The sequence below is a fragment of the Pseudonaja textilis genome, chromosome 7, assembly GCF_049901715.1.
Source record: "Pseudonaja textilis isolate UNSWEBS1 chromosome 7, rPseTex1.2, whole genome shotgun sequence".
In the NCBI taxonomy this organism is placed as follows: Eukaryota; Metazoa; Chordata; class Lepidosauria; order Squamata; family Elapidae; genus Pseudonaja; species Pseudonaja textilis.
The window spans coordinates 53135020-53152308 of NC_141996.1; the positions used below are offsets into that span (position 1 = coordinate 53135020).

Here is a 17289-nt window from a genome sequence, read left to right on the forward strand (position 1 = left end):
GATACAATAATCAGTATCTTAACATAAGAATGTATTGATCCTATGAAACCCCACTTATTTTGTATCCTATTTCCCATCAAAGATTTTTAGAGAATTGTGATTATACCAATTACTCAGGAATAGCCAATGAGACCAAATAAAAAAAAAATCAAGTGATTTTGATAAACTAATCACAACCAAAAAAAAATGCTTCTGCAGCTTTGTAAAGGCAATGATTATGGGAAGAAGAAAAATGAAATACTAATACCACTTATTGTTTTCTAATTGTCAATTCAGAACCAGGACTGGTAAGTTCTCTTTCAAGGGCAGAGGATCAGATCTTTGCCCTGGTTTTTCTCCTAGAAGTTAAAGCTTTTCTGGTGACTTTATTCCTATAATTGACAACAGTTTTCACTACCACTCCTCTTGCTAGATTGCAAATGTCAAAATCATCAATATAATTCACTACAATGACTACTAAAAGTAGTAACAGCAAGAATTTGTGATCTCACATTAACAGAAATAAACTTTAATGGTAGCAATTTACAGACCTTAGGGAAAAACAGTTACCATTTAACTTCCAATTATTGTATTAAAACAAGACATAATTGAATTTTGTAAACTGTTACATAAAAGCTGATTTAGAGTTAAGTTAAAACTATAAAATTGTCAATATTTTATTAGATCATAGGATAGGATGAATCACAAAGTATGCATATAGTTCTTTCAATAATTGAACATAAACTCCATGTTATCATATTTGATAACCCATTCAAATTCAAAAAGTACCAGTGTCTCAAATGCTGCCATGTCAAGTCGTATTTTGTTAAACAGAAAATTTTACAGCACACACACTACACACCCAGATCCCCAGTCTTTCACAATGTATTAGAAAACTTGAAAAAATAAACTACAGCTGTACTACAAAAAAATAACTCTGTCATAGATTAACTTGAAAGTGAGACCAACCATCAAGGAATCAAAGATGAGAGTTGTGAATCCCTCCCACACTTATTTTCCTTAAGGCAATGCTTCTCTTCATAGTTTATTGAACTATGAATTTCAGTCTTCAGAAGGAATAAGGACTTATTTTCTACTAGCATATACTTAAGCATTGTTTTCAATTAAGAGCTAGAAATTTAAAGAAGCAATCCTGTATTCATTAAAACTAAAGTCCTACATAGAAGATATACTGTAAGTTGTCCACCCTGGGCTTCTGGAATGTTAAACCTACAATCCTATGTATGTTTATTGAATTAAGTGCCTCTAAATGGACATCCAAAAGATTGCACTGTAAAGTAGTAAAATTTGAAAATATTCCTTCATCTAACATTCCATTAAATTACTGGTTGTACAGAGATCACCAGTACATAATTTTAATTTCATTAAAACAAGGCATATACATTCAATTACATTAAAAGAGATATGGGGGAAGATATCCTATTTTAAAAATGTATTTGCTAAAATCACTAAAAAACTTGCATTTAAAAATAGTTGATAAAAATATTCCTCTGGATTGTACAAGGCAGTGGTGAGAGAACCACTGATTAAAGACTGTTACTCAGATTTTTCTTTTTCTCCTGGTGTATCAGACACTGGATCCTGAAATGAGAAAATTTAGTAGTAGTAATACTTTATTTTCAAGTTCAAACTTAAAAGCACTTAAACCATGTCAAATTTGATATATAGGCCAACAAAACTTTTATATCATGAGCCAAGATGTATTAAATAGTTTCAGTTTAAATTTTTGCTTCAGTGTAGCCATTATAGATTCAATCCACAAGAGGAAAATATTTGAAATAAACTATGAAACACAATGAACCTAAACAATTAGATGCATTTTGAATTTAGAAGATTTAAGGTATACAATACTGTTCCATAACTAAGAGCTACAGTGTGAGTTATATCCCATCTGTGTTTTCTGTAATTCTATTCTATTAAGGAAACCAGGCAATTGCTGAATAATTAAGCTAGAGAATGTTATTTCATTATACTCAAATTAAACATAATATAAAATGATACATGGTTGAAATTTGATGAATTGATTTATATGCTCTGAATATTCAGGCTGAAAATTGTTCTCTGTGCTGTTAAATATGAATATTTGTAAGACACTAAGTCAAATCTATTTTTTACATTAGATATTTTATGAAAAGGAAACAGCAAATAGAAGACTAATGTACCAAACCCTGGATCAAGACCCCACTTTTTGAATCCAGAATAAAAGTTGAACTTCAGTGCCATTTTCAACTCTTGAACCCTGTTCTTTTTCCTACTCCCCTTTCACCCAATAAATAAGTACTGACACTAAATTTTTAAAGTGTCCTCACATGAATCCAACAGCAAGCTGTAAGGGTATGGTAGGAGGCATCTACAATGGTTCTCTGTTGAGGTGAAATGAAGTCTATCTTTTGAAACAGACAAATTAAATTAAAAGAAACCCCAGATATCTATGATGATTTGATAGAATTACCTCCTCACTTTTTCTTTCTCCATTTTCTGCAGGGGAGTTATCCTTTATTTCTTTTTTATTATTATCTTCAGTTTGTTTCTCTTTCAGTCCTTTTTTCCCTTTTGTTGAAGCTCTCTTTTCCTCAGACTTAACCTATAGTAATTCAGAATAGATAATTCATAAAGACAATTGTCAACCACTGATTGGCAACTTTATGTCTAAACCACTGGATAAAGCATTCAATAGTTACCCAAATAATACATTCCAGTTGCCAGGCAGCCAAATTTTGATTGTGTGACCATGGGTGATATGTGTGAATATGCATCATATCACTTTTTTCAGTTCCATTGTAAGTTTGAAAATCACTAATGAATGGTGGTAAGTCAAGGACAACCTGTACACTACAGTATTAAATTTCTGTTGAAAATAGTTTTGCAATTTGAAAAGTTTTACAAAACTAAGTAATCAGATCGTAAATTATAATAGAGATACCATGGTAGTTAAAAGTGCACATTTTAAAATCATCAGCCAACTTCCAAAGCAGACTTCAAGTAACTGAATATACTTCCCACAAAAAATAAAACCTTACCTTTGAAGTGGGCTTTTTTGGTTTTGTCTCGACTTTGGCAATGGCAGGTTTCTGAAAGGAACACAAATACGTGTTTATTATGCCTCTCTCTCTCTCTCTACAAATTATTCAAGTCAACCGAAATTTCTACTCACAGCCGATAATCGTGCGGATCGCCTCTTCGGCTGTTGCAAAAGAGAAGGACAAAAGCGTGAATTTAATAGCCTGCTCAATACCACCTACATAACCTCTTTCCCTCCGTTTCTGTAACTATTCCAGCCACATAACAGACACTCACCTCTTCTTCAGCAGGATTCACCTGTAACGAAACAGTTAATAGCATTAAAAACTGCGGGAGGTGACATCGCATGCGCATAACAGACTGAAACCATACCAGGAGCCGTGACTGCACACCCCCTTTCCCACCGCCGTTTCGGGATCTGTAGCCTGAGGCCGAGTTGCGCCAAAAGGCCACGCAAAATGTACGAGCCGGGAGTGCGCTCGAAGCTCTCGGACTTCCGAATTACTTTGATGGGAGGCCAGTAATAATCGCTACGTCCCCCCACCCCCTCTTAGCTCCCTCCGTGAGCACGGAAAAATTGAGCCTCGCGCCGAAGTCGTCGCAGAAAGCTATTTACAATTTTAAAAGAGAACGCCCTCCCGGTCTTATTTTGTTAAAATGCAATTTATCAATCATTAAAAAAAAGACGGCAAGATGAGGTAACGATGAGAAAGAGACTGTGCGTCCTTGACGCACGTTGTTAAGCGTGTGCGCGCGCCTGTCGCCAACCTTTCTCTTCGGCATGGCTGAGTAAGCTGCCCTCGCCTTTTCTTGTGCTTTATAGTTTGCCTTTAGCGTCAGGCCGCGCGGGCGCTTGTTACAGCCGGAGCAGTGACGACTGCCAGTTCTTACTCCAGCCTACAGGAGCCGGATTCTCACTGCTGCGCACAAACTGTTTCTTGCCTGCTGCCACCCCCCCCCTCCGCCCCCATCCCAGCAGCGCCAGCGGCACTGCAACAAGATCCAGCCGGATTGAAGGGAGGGCGCGCTCTCGCTCTCCTCAGCGCCGCCCTCTATTGACTGGGCGCGTTGGTTCCTATTGGCCGCCTGATTTGTAGGACAGCTAATAAACCTCAACACTGGGCCTCATCTGCGAGGCCAGATTTGTCCTTTTGAATTTGGTATACCTCGGAGACTCGGATGCCTTGAGGCGGATCTAACCGGGGTTCCGCCCACCCGCATACGTCACAGTTAGAAGTGTGACAGATGGCTATCGCATCTGCGCAGTATTGCTAAACGGCTCCTGTGGAGCACCGTCGCGCCACAAAGATGCGCGCTTGCGCATTTTTGACAAGTGGGCACCCGCCTTAATTGTCCGTTCGCGTAATTATTTATCCTGAGAAAAGTGTTTCTCTTTCTCCTTTTTCTTTACACATCTCTAAACCAAGACATGACTGAACTACGTGTTGAGACGAAACATTTGACGACGGAGGGTGGCGCATGGCTTCTCGTCCTGAGCTCCGTGTTGTTATGCAACCTTCTCAAAATCCTTCTACCCTCCTGTTCTTCCATTGTAAGTGTCATCGGGTTTCCATGGCGACCGCATCTATGCACTTTTCGACCTTTTTTATTTCTCAGTAGAAGAGAAACTATTGAATTGTCCCCTGAGGTTGGGAGAGAGATGCATGAGAGGAAACATTCCAAGGTCGCTTCCTACCCCATTTTTATTTTCTCCTTATATTTTTTAGTGTGGCAAGTTTCCAACCTAGTATTCTACTGCAAGTCCAAGATTTGCTAGCTAGCATAGATACAGCGAATTATAGTCCCAACGCATGTTCTTTCAGAGATGTTTCCTTGCCAGATTCCTCAATGCCTTCGACAATGATAGAGCTAATGTACTATCTTCACTGGAAAAATTCTTTAGAATTTTGGGAGGTATTTGGAGATGTATATTGAAAATAGCCTGTATAACACAGTTGTATTATACACAGTTAAAAACTATGTATAACACAGTTAAAAATGGAAATGCCTTGTGATACTTTGAATTATGTCATAAAATGATTTATGAACATTTTATGTCATTAAATGCTTTGTAACATTTGCCAGATTTCAGTTCCATGGGCATAATGGATTCCATGTTTTGGACACATTATGTAGGTTATGCCCATTTGAGGTACCTTGGCTCAAAAATGGTTGCCCTATGATGCACTGCTTTGCCCAGGTAAAAGATACACACAGTTTTTAGTATATAGATTCACAAGGAAATATCCATTGGATCATGGTGTTAAAGCTGAATAATCATTTGAAGTTTCTAAATGTACCTACAAAGGTTTGAGGAAACTAATTTTGCATCCTCATATAAGAATAAAATTAAGGCAGTCCTCAAAGCTAGCTTGTCTAGCTTCTGCTTTTGACCCCCCCAAAATGCAAAAGGGAATCCATGACACCTAATTAGAACCACATGTAAGTTTCTGTTAGTGTTAGAAAGTTGTCTTTCTAATTTTATTGGACTCTGCCTTTCTGTAATTTTTTTTTAGTGTAATTTCAGTTTGTAGGCAACTTTATTTCCAAAGACTCCAAAGGGCTTATAAAGTATTTTACAAAATAGGATTAAAACTGTTAGAAAAGCAACAGCAAGCTACGGGTTGTACTAATATTTGGGATAGTATGTTTTCTGTTCTGGAGTGCTTTCCTTGTAAACAGCTCTCCAAAAATGTAATAGAATCCTATTACAGCAAGCCTTCATTCCCAGATTTTACCAGATAAGCTGATTCAGCTTGGAACAGGAGTCTTACAGTTCAAATTTGATGAAATTCTAATTCTGAAAATAAAAACATTTTTTTCCAAATATTGTAAAGAACAGAATAACATTTGTTATGGATGTTGTGATTATTTTATGTAATAACCCTATGTTAGGACACTCATTTAAAATTATGAAATGAGACTAAACAGACTTTTAGACTTCCTTTTCTCTTTATCAGATATCTAGGTTGCTACAAAAGGATGCTGAGCAGGAATCTGAAATGCGATCCGATATTCAGAGCATGAAGCAAGAACTTTCTGCCATTAGTATGATGGATGAATTTGCCAGATATGCTCGATTGGAAAGAAAGATTAATAAAATGACAGATAAGCTTAAAACACATGGTACAGATTCGTTAAACTATTTTTTGCATAATGTCAATTCATTTTTGCCAGCTTTTTTCAAAAGTGTTGCCAGTCTTATAATTTCATAGTTACAAAACAAAATGGCGATATTGAAATGCATTTTTTCTGGGGATTAAGCTGTATGCTAGCTCATCATATATTCCTATGTGTACACTTTAGCTTTTTGAAGAAAATAAAACTTATATGTGCACTTTTAATTTAAATTAATTGTAGAGTTATTTTTGAAAATAATGCATTTTTTCATTTCATTAATTCATTTAATTAATTGGAATTTCTTAAAGACTTTTTTTACAGGTTTCTGTGTATGTATACATTCATACCAAGATTCAATTTATTTCACATCTAACGTTCTTTAATGCAGGTTATCAAAACTTAGCATAGATTTTTGAAAGAATCTGATTTTGGTATGACATTTCTAGAGTTGCTGAATTAGTAGAAAAATGTTTTAATAGCAATATTAAGATTTCGCTTTCACGTGCATGCACGCACACGCACACAGAGGTATATGTGTGTATTATGAAAAATATACACAAACATATATGGATTTATGTATTTATGCACATACATGTACACACACAGGTTTTATATACCTGAAAATACGACCTATCCAGAAAGTAAGTACTAGCTTGATTTTTTTACAAATGAGCCCAATATAAGCCCTAATTAACTTGCATGGTTAAAAATTAAGCTAGGGTGGGGATGGGTGAGTGGAGTTGCCCTAATACTTACCTTTGGACAGTTGCAGCCAGGCCTCGCACACCCCAACACCTGCCTTGCCAGCCCAGTTCTTCTGCATCTGGCAAGGCTTTCCTAAAGGCCTCTGTAGCTGATAACAGAGTTATCGGCTACAGAAGCCTTCAGGAAAGCCTTGCCGGCGGCAGAAGAAGTACCTGACACCTCTGACAGCGAAAAGGAGGCCGGGGCGGCACCTGCAAGTGAAATGAGTCAGTGGACAACCCCCCCCCCCAAATAAGACCTGGTGCTTTGGGGGGGCAGGGTCTTATTTTTGGGGAAGCACCCACACAGATATAGATATGGATGGATGGATACAGGTAGTCCTTGCTTTACAGCCACCATTCAGCCAAAATTATATGTTGGTAAGCAAGATAGTAGGTGAGTTTTACTACATTTTATGACAGTATAGTTGTTAAATGAATCACTGCTGCTAACATGGTTGTTAAGTGAATCTGGTTTCCCCATTGATTTTGCTTGTCAGAAGGTTGCTAAAGGTGACCACATGACCCTGGGACATAGCAATTGTCATAAATGAGTCACTTGCTAAGCATATGACCAGTGCTACAATAGTCATAAGTGTGAAAAATGGTCATAAACTATTATTTTCAGTGCTGTTGTAACTTCAAACAACAAATGGTAAGTTGAGGATTACTGATATATGTGTACAGAGGTCTATGTGCATGTGCATATACACACACACATACAGAGTATTCTACTGGTATGTTTTTTTTGGAATTTTTGTTTTGATTGTTCAAAAAATGTTAAAATAGAGATAAACAAGTAAAACAAGTAATTAGGGATGAAATAAAATTTGCCATAACAATATTACTTTTGTTGATAAAAATTACAAATTATTATTGTTTTCTGTTAACAGTGAAAACACGAACTGCTCAACTAGCCAAAATAAAGTGGGTAATAAATATTGTGTTCTACATTTTGCAAGTAAGTAAATTTGAATTATGTATGCTAAAGATACATGTAAAAATAAATTCTGTATATACGAGTTTAAAATGATTAATTAGTAATAAAAATAACAACAGAAAGTAAGATTAGAACTTCTTTCTATATGTCTGTTAGTGTTAGCTTTGTACGTGAATGGTACAGTTTCATAAAAAGCCATTCATTTTTCTGAAATACTTGCAATTTACAGTCAAATCAGACAGATTTGTGAATTAAGCCAAATGATTTTTCTTTTTTCCTGCCTGTATTTTGAGCAATTAATCATATAATATTGGGTTCAATGATGTGCACCCCGATGTGGCTAGGAAAGAATGCCTCAGTTCCTCTTCTTGAAATGCAGGTTAAAATCAAGAGTGCGACAACATATAATAATGTTTCTCATGTTTTTTGAAATAAAAAAGGGTCATATGAAATAGAGGGACCTGGATTGATGAAAATGTCCTTTTCACAAAATGGTATAGTTATATGATAGTAAGCTTCAGAAATATATACTATAGTTACCGTAGTAAAAATGCAATGGCTTTGTTTGCACCTTTCACACATATCTGATTTTTTTTTTAATTTCAGGGTGCCTTAATGATATCATTAATTTGGAAATATTACTCTGAACCAGTTACTGTGCTCCCAAGCAAATGGCTAGTCCCTTTGGAACGTTTAGTAGCTTTTCCAACAGGAGTGGCAGGTAAGGCTATTGCATGTAAAATACTGTACTTCCTGCTCTTTTGTATGAATCTAATACATCTTTCTGGTTTTTAAATACATTAAGTGGGTTTTCTTCAAAACTTTGATCCATAATTTATATCCCTGTATTTGTATTCTATAGATGTGTATTTAACAAACAAGCACACAAGTTAACATTTTTTTCAGAACAAACTTCAGCTCTATGAAATAAATTTTTCATAGAGTTGGAATGTTCCAAATCTAATGATCATCTGCCTGTTATTGTAAATAATATGGGGCCAAATAAATCAGTGTTTCAATTCTAGGACAGCTGTCTGTGTCTGACAACATGCCTGCAAGATAGAGCTACCATAGTTCAAATATTTAAGGAAAAACTGCATATTAAAGAGCCATAATTGTGGCTAAATATTTAAAAGAGTATATTTCACCTATTAATCATATTATATTTGGTTTATTCCTTAATGCATTTGAATATTTCTCATTGTGGGCCAGTTATATATTCCTTTAGAATTAGAATGAAAAGATAATATGCTAAAAGCAGTTTGTTGAGCAATTCCCATTCATTCCAATGAAAATTATAGTAAAGCAGATAATTCTGGGTTATGGGCAGTACTGGGATTCAAAAAATTTTACTACTGGTTCTGTGGATGTGGCTTGGTGAGCATGGCGTGGTGGGTGTGCAGGGGAAGGATACTATAAAATCTCCATTCCCACCCCACTTGGGAAGTATACTGTAAAATCTCCATCCCTATCCCACTCAGGGGAAGGATACTGTAAAATCTCCATTCCCTCCCCACTCCACTAACCTGCTTTCCAGCTCCATTCTCCTGTGCAGGGCAACAAAAGAAGACCCAGCCGATCAGCTGGGACTCGGGAGGCAGAGAATAAATGTGGGTGGGGCCAGTCAGAGGTGGTATTTGCCGGTTTTCCACTACTCAAAATTTGCAATACCGATTCTCCAGAACTGGCTGAATACCACCTCTGGTTATGGCCAATGTGCATAAAATCTCCAGATTTTACATATTAGTTGTACCATGTAATCACTTGAATCAATAATCACTCTTTTCCTAAACTCCCAAGGGCAGATTTAAGTAGTTACTCAGTTTTGCTATGCAAATCCTTTTTTATACATATGCATGAGGTACTGATACTTGGTATTTACAGCATACCTTTTTATCTTCCTTAGGTGGTGTTGGAATTACATGTTGGTTGGTGGTTTGCAACAAAGTTGTTGCCATTATGCTGCACCCATTCAGTTGAGAAACAAACAAGTCTCACTTTCAACAATTTAGAACACCCTGTCATTTTTTCAGTATTCTTCTATGATGGGAGATAAATCACAAGAACATAAAAGACTAGAAGGGTGCAGCTTTTAAAATAAAATAAAATAAAAATATTTAAAATTCTCTTCACTCTTTTGGAAGTAATATTTGTAAATGTGCAACTCCCTAATTCTTGTTCACTTTATAGGTGAATATACGATTACTGAAATATAACTTCTACTACTATCAATTACTTTTGCTTCTTATATAGTTATTTCCCTTCATTATTAGATGATGTGTAGGATATATGGTGAATATAAAATATTACTGTGCTCGATGTTATGTTATAAAAAAAAAGTCATAAGCATTTCAGGAAATCAAGAGTACTTCAAAATAATCATAGAATAACAGAGTTGGGAAGGACCTTGGAGGTCTTCTAGTCCAGGGGTCGCCAACCTTTTGGACCTCAGGGACCACCAAACTCATAATTTTAGATCCCAGGGACCACTAACCGGTTCTGTGGGTGTGGCCTAATCTGTGGGTGTGGCTTGGTGGTCATGTGACTGGCTGGGCATGGCTTGTATGTAAATATTATAAATATTTAAATATTGAATTTTTTATAAAAAAAGCAACTTTTACCCAAAATCAGGCAAAGCAGGCAGGCAGATTGAATTGCTCACAGAATCACAGATTCATTCAGAAATCTATCTATCTGCCATTGGCTAGCTCAATCTGTCACATAAAATTTGCTTGCAAGCAAACTCACAAAATTCACTCAGAACACACTATGCATGTAAATATTGATTTTTTTTAATAAAGCAATTTTTACCCAAAATCAGGCAAAGCAGGCAGATTGAGTTGCTGACAGAATCATTCAGTGATCTATCTATCTGCCTTCGGCTAGCTCAGTCTCTCAAATTTGCTTGCCGTGAGTCTGCACTGAATTTGCTTGCAAGCAAACCTTTAGTCCTAAGGGAAGCAGAGCCGGATCTCTAAAGACTAGCTAGAAAACAAGAAATCCAACCATTTTCTGCTTCCTAGCTAATCTAAATCTCTCAGCGCAGCAGAACAGATGATGGTCAGAAAAAGGAAAAATAGCAATTTTAGCAGGCAAGTTTTCCGGGTAAGGAGTGAGTGGGTGGGAGCGTTCCTGCGGGCTATGTGGGTGCTCAGCCTTGTGTTTCTGTGCAGCCTGGATTAATTGCTTTGGGAGGGTGCTCCAGGGGTGAGATTTCTCTGCAGCCCACCAAAATTTTCTCAAGGCCCACCATTGGGCTGTGGCTCACCGGTTGGCAACTGCTGTTGTAGTCCAACCCCCTGCAAGAAATCCTATAGCATTCAGGCCAAATGGTTGTCCAATTATTTTTTTTTGAAAACCTTCAGTGATGGAGCACTCATAGTTTCTCCTTAATTCTAGGCTGGATCTCTCCTTAGTAATCTTCCATCTGTTACTTTTTGTCCTTCCCTCAGTTGCTTTGGAGAATAGATCAACCTCCAATTCTCTGTGACAAATTGCTATTATGTCAACTCTAGTCTTTTTTTTTTTTGCCAGACTAGACATGCATAGTTCCCTCAACCATTCATCTTTGTCACTCTTCTCTGCGCTCTTTCTAGAGTCTCAACATCTTTTTTGCATTGTGCCCAATATTCCAAATGCAGATGTACTTGTGTACTATAAAGCAATACTATCACTGCATGAGCTTGATACTATCCTTCTGTTGGTGCAGTCTAAGACTGCATTGGCTTTTTTTGGCAACTGCAGCACACTGCTGCTTCATACTTAAGTAGTTGTCCACTAGGATTCCTAGATCATTCTCACAGTTGCTGCTGTTGAGCAAATGGCTGGGAGAGAATGGCGGGGGTGGATCTTGAGGGGTGGGGGCCATCCTCTAAGCCTTCCTCCTCCTTCATCAGGGGGGCCAAGATAAAAAAGGGGGTGGTGGGGATATAAAACATTTTGATACAAAATAGTTATGACACTAACAAAATTTACAGTATGAAGTATGTTATAATTCTAAATTTGCTCTTAATTCAGGCCTTAATTAACATGCTTTAAAAGTATATTATTTTTATGTTGGGATACAGTTTTCAAGTAGTATCTTTTCCTACAAATGGTAATGTTCAAATGGTCTAACATAAATTAATACATCTCTGCAATCTATAGTTTAGATCAGGGGTGTCCAACCTTGGCAACTTTAAGACTTGTGGACTTCAACTCCTAGAATTCCTCAGCAAATCTGGGAGTTGAAGTCCACAAGTCTTAAAGTTGCCAAGGTTGGACACCCCTGGTTAGAGAGTTACTGGCAGAAAGAGAGTCCCACAGAATAGAATAGGGTTACCTCAAATAAGCATTTAGTGAATAGCACCTTGGATGCCTTCTGTAGTAAAACAGTTTTAATATAAACATTTAAATACCTTAAATTATAGCTCCAGTGACTTGATTTCCATTTGTAAATTTGTGGTGATTGACTGAGCTTCAGTTGTGTTTTTCTTTGCAACTGCTAAGTGATGACTAAAGGAAGTAGTATAGAATGACAGCTCTTTTCTGGATCATACTCATGTTAGAAATAAACCATCAATAAGAATATTGAACATTTACAATTATACAAGTATTGAATTAGAAATCTGAAGTAGGCAACTGAAAGTCTTGCAAATGTTTCCAAAAGATGACAGTCCTTGATGTCAGTTATACTGCTCAGAATTTTTGAAATGGGAATTGGCCTGCTTTGTGAAAGAAAGATACAGAAAATAATCTGTAATCAAAAATAATATCATATGATGCTCACAATCTGATTAAGGAGAAAAGGAATAGACAGAGGACCAGTTATAATATATACTTTTAGTTTCTATTTACTGGTGGAAGAAATACTTAAATGCCCTCCTGTGGCTAAATCAAGATCAGCATAGTCCATAAATATGACTAAAAGAACATTAGATTCTATTCATCCTAACAATAAAACAAAACAGTATTTAGTATACCTACATTACAAGTTATGCTATATCTTTCATATGATAAACCCAATAGTGATATAAAGAGGTGAGGACAAGGAGAAGACAAAAATGAAACGTCGTTCATTTCAGTTCTGATAAAGTTATAATGTGCTTTGTGTTTTGCCTTGGTATGATGCTAAATAAGGTAGGTATTAGCCATTATATAATTTTCAATCTGCTGGCTAGGCCCATGTTATGAGAGATGGAGTATTTCATCTGACTAGTTAAAGAAGAGTCATTACCAAAATCTCAATTTTCTATAAAACTGAGCATAAATGTGCAAAAAAGAATTGAAGTGGGAAGAGCAGGTAGTTTTGCACAGCATGAACTCAAAACACCCAAGTAGTGTTTTTCAACATTCATCTCTGATCATGTGGTGAAAATAATATTCATAAGAAATTAGCTTAGCTAGCTTGCCCGTATCAATTTTAATACACAATTCCACCTGTCTAACTATAATCTTCTCTTGGTTTTCCTACGTTCCTGTTTTCTAATAATGTCTTTTTTATATCTAGATATTTTAATTTTATTGATTAATAAGAAAATCTATCACTAAAATCTTCCTCACTGTATAGTTATGCAGCTTCTTTTGTGCTCCAGGACTGATACAAGATATGTTAGAAGCTGACATTATACATATTTTCCTACAGCTGGGCTGAAGGAAGAAGTCATTGATAAAAAGTCATATGGCTCCCAACTGGACAAACTAAAGAACTAAAGCACCCCTAAAGAAATTTCACTCTAACCTCGCACTCCCTGAAATTTAGACTTTAGGAACTACTGAACGCGTTAAATATATGGTAGGATTAAATCTTTTCAGCTATGTATGTGACGGCCACTAAATAACGATACTTAATTCTAAAGTGAAAACAAAGTTAATCCATTGCATAATAAATAGAAATGCCAACATATAGCCAATATCCTATTATTTACCTGGACTTTTCTTGCACCCCCCGAAATATCGTCTCGCACCCCAGGTTGGGAACCCCTGATCTAAAGTGATGCAGGTGAGGACCTTGCAACATATACTCTCACAACCCAATTGTCTCTAGGTTCATCTCCCGGAAATACCCGAGAGTTGGTGAATGGACAGGGGAAGGAAGGAACAGCTGAATTTAGCAGAAGTGGAGATGCCCTATCAATTCTTGGCTTGCCAAGCTGCTGCAGGGCCACTAGTATGCACTGAATGTGGCAGCTGCACAGGTTCCAGCAAGTCTCTCTCTAGTGCTGTTATCAAAATGGTGATTGAAGTGTTTGTGCCAATGTCTTCAGGGACAACAGCGGTAAGAATATTTGATTTATGCTTCTCTGCAGAAGACTTTGGAAGCTGCTTGCTTGTTTGCTCTATAAGAAAGGAGTGTGAAGCTGCTCCATATTCGGATGTGACTCCATATTGTGGAGTCACATCCATATTGGAATCTTGTAAGATGGCCGCGCATTCACATGCTGCAGCTCAGTGCTCTTCGACTTGGCGTTTTTTATGGATGTTTTTGTGTGGATTATCTTGTATTGTGAATACCTCCTGCGGGGTGAACATACTCTACAGCAATTGTGAGCTTATGAAGATTGGACTGCAGTGTAAACAAGAGATAACAGCTAAGTTTGTTTGGAAACATAACATACCATCAGAGATTGCAAGGCTCCCTGGCTCTCTGTGGATTGTGGCTCCAGTGAAAAGGAAAAGAAGACGAAGAGAAAGGGGCAAGAAAAGAGGCTGCAGGGCTGGTGTTTTGTACAGGCTGCAAAAAACAAACGAAGTGGCTACCGCTCCCAAGCCTCTTTCTGACTAATGCTAGATCCGTGGTAAATAAGATGGATGATTTAAGGCTACAGGTCTCTTCAAGTAAGTTCGTGAAAAGCTGTTGTGTGTTGCTAATCACCGAAACCTGGTTGGACCCCACTATACCAGACATTGTTATTGAGATGGACGGTTTTTTTATTACATCGTCTGGACAGAGACAGAAATGTGGGGAAGTGTAGAGGAGGTGGAGTGTGTATGTTTGTTAAAGAGACTTGGTGTAAAAACTCAGAGGTTATAACATGTCACTGCTCTTTGGAGCTGGAATATCTGTCTGTTAGATGCAGACCCTTCTACCTTCCACGGGAATTCAGCATTGTTATTATTCTTGCTGTTTACATTCCGCCAGACGCAAATGCAGATTTGGCTCTGGACTACCTGGGTGATGAAATTGGCAACTTGCAAAGCAAATTTCCAGATGCTGTATTCATTATTGCAGGAGATTTTAATCATGTAGATCTTCGTGTGGTCCTCCCTAAATTCTATCAACATATAAGGTGTGCAACTAGGGGATTGAACACCTTGGATAAGGTCTACACGAATATTGTAAATGGATACAGGGTATTACAACTACCACATCTGGGCCAGTCAGATCACTTGTCCCTGCTTTTAGCCCCGGAGTATATTCCTCTGAGAAAACAGGCAGGGTCGGTAGTCAAGGCGGTGAAAAGCTGGCCAGAGGGAGCAATGGAGCAGCTAAAGGACTGCTTCGAACGCACAAACTGGGAAGTTTTTGATCATCCTGATCTCAACGAACACACGGCTGCAGTGCTAGGGTATATGGCACACTGTATTGATACTGTCACGGTGGATAAACGAATCCGGGTGTATCCTAATGAAAAACCTTGGATGACCGGGAAGGTTAAACGCTTGTTGTACGCAAGAAATAAGGCTTTTAAGTCTGGGAATGATCTAGATTATAGTGCTGCAAGAACAAACTTGAGAGGTATTAAGCGAGCTAAGGCCGAATATAAGAGGAGAATTGAAGACTGCTTTCTCAGTAATAACATGAGGCAGGTTTGGCAGGGGTTCAACAACTAACGAACTATAAAGCAAAAAGGTCTCTTTGGATGGTAGTGCGGTGGTGGTTGAGGAGTTGAACAATTTTTTTGCTCGATTTGAGATCCATCAAACTGAAACTGTCCCTTTGCCATCATTTACTCAGCAGAGCCTCCCCTTCATTGTGAATGAGCAGGATGTGAGGCAGACAATGAAGGCGGTTAATTCAGAAAGTCAGCTGGGCCCGACTCAATTCCTGGTCGTGTGGTAAAAGATTGTGCTGATCAGCTAGCTGGGGTGTGGACTGAAATTTTTAATCGATCCTTGACACAAAGTGTGGTTCCTGTGTGTCTCAAGGCTTCCACCATCGTTCCACTGCCTAAAAAGTTGCCCACAAATGGTCCTAGCGACTATGGGCGGTGGCACTAACTTCTATCTTAATGAAGTGCTTTGAGAAGCTAGTTGAAATTATATTATCTCCTGCCTTCCTGATTCCTTTGATGGGCTTCAGTTTGCTTACAAAGAAAATAGATCAACCGAGGATGCAATTATTACTGTGCTTCACATGGCCTTATCCCATTTGGAAACACCGGGGAATTATGTAAGAATGTTGTTCGCAGATTTTAGTTCTGCTTTCAATACCATCATACCGCACAGATTAATAGCCAAGCTCAAAGATCTAGATTTTCCAGATTCTATTTGTTTATGGATATTGGATTTTTTAACAAATCGTCCACAAAGAGTTAAACTGAATGATTATATTTCTACTGTCAAGACACTTAGCATTGGCACTCCATGAGGTTGTGTCCTTAGTCCACTACTGTTCTCCATTTATTCATCAGATTGCACAAATAAACATCCCAACAATAAGATAATAAAATTTGCAGACGATACTACGCTTGGAGGACTTATTTCTGGGGATGATGAGTCTGCATATCGGGATGAGGTATTACAGCTATCCCACTGGTGCAAAAATAATAATCTTCTATTTAACATTAAGAAGACCAAGGAGGTTATAGTGGACTATAGGAAAAAAGAGCAGACATTCAGCCACTGTATATAGAGGGAGTTCGTGTGGAACAGGTGGTTGAATGTAAGTATCTCGGGACCATCATTACAAATGACCTGACCTGGAGTGCAAACACCGCTGCTTTAATTAAGAAGGCACAACAACGGTTGTATTTACTAAGGATTCTTAGGAAACAACAACTGGCTGAGAGTCTACTGACTACCTTCTATCGGAGTTCAATTGAGAGTATATTATCCTACTGTCTCTGTGTATGGTTCTCGAGCTGCACAGTGGCAGAGAAAAGGCAATTCAGAGGGTGATTAAGATGGCCCAAAACATCATTGGCTGCTCACTCCCCTCTTTGGAAGAACGGTATAGGAATAGATGTAAGAGGAAGATATTTAATATATTGAATGACTCCTCTCATCCGGGACATCAGCTCTTTGAACTATTACCATTGAGAAGGAGATTCAGGGTATTAAGAACAAGGACGACTAGATTTAAGAACAGTTTTTATCCAAGTGCAGTTTTGAGTTTGAATGCAGGGTCATAAGATTTTGTGGAATTTAATGGCTGAGAGTAATGGGGTATTTACATTTTTAAATTGTATAGAGATTATTGTATGGTCTGTTGTGTTTAATTTTATTTTTCTTTCAATGGTGGTGTCCAGTTTTACTTGTGGAAGA

The 17289-nt window shown here is 37.6% G+C and overlaps 2 protein-coding genes across 3 annotated transcripts; one reads left to right on the forward strand and one right to left on the reverse strand.

Moving 5' to 3' along the window:
* Positions 1-490: 490 nt before the first annotated feature.
* Positions 491-3940, reverse strand: HMGN1 (high mobility group nucleosome binding domain 1). The gene is made up of 6 exons (XM_026700504.2): positions 3790-3940; positions 3298-3318; positions 3155-3184; positions 3021-3071; positions 2453-2584; positions 491-1581 (listed from the first exon to the last, which is right to left on the reverse strand). Exons 1-6 carry the CDS (start codon positions 3802-3804, stop codon positions 1537-1539), a joined length of 294 nt encoding a protein of 97 aa, XP_026556289.1. The 5' UTR covers positions 3805-3940; the 3' UTR covers positions 491-1536.
* On the forward strand, positions 3374-9956 carry GET1 (guided entry of tail-anchored proteins factor 1). 2 transcript variants are annotated; one of them, XM_026700501.2, is made up of 6 exons: positions 3374-3719; positions 4449-4573; positions 5982-6147; positions 7778-7845; positions 8431-8545; positions 9731-9956. In XM_026700501.2, the coding sequence occupies exons 2-6, from the start codon at positions 4451-4453 to the stop codon at positions 9802-9804; spliced, it is 546 nt and encodes a 181-aa protein (XP_026556286.1). In that variant the 5' UTR covers positions 3374-3719; positions 4449-4450; the 3' UTR covers positions 9805-9956. The 2 variants fall into 2 exon arrangements, with proteins under 2 accessions (XP_026556286.1, XP_026556285.1); XM_026700500.2 differs by having other exon boundaries at positions 3374-3481.
* The last annotated feature ends 7333 nt before the right edge of the window (positions 9957-17289 follow it).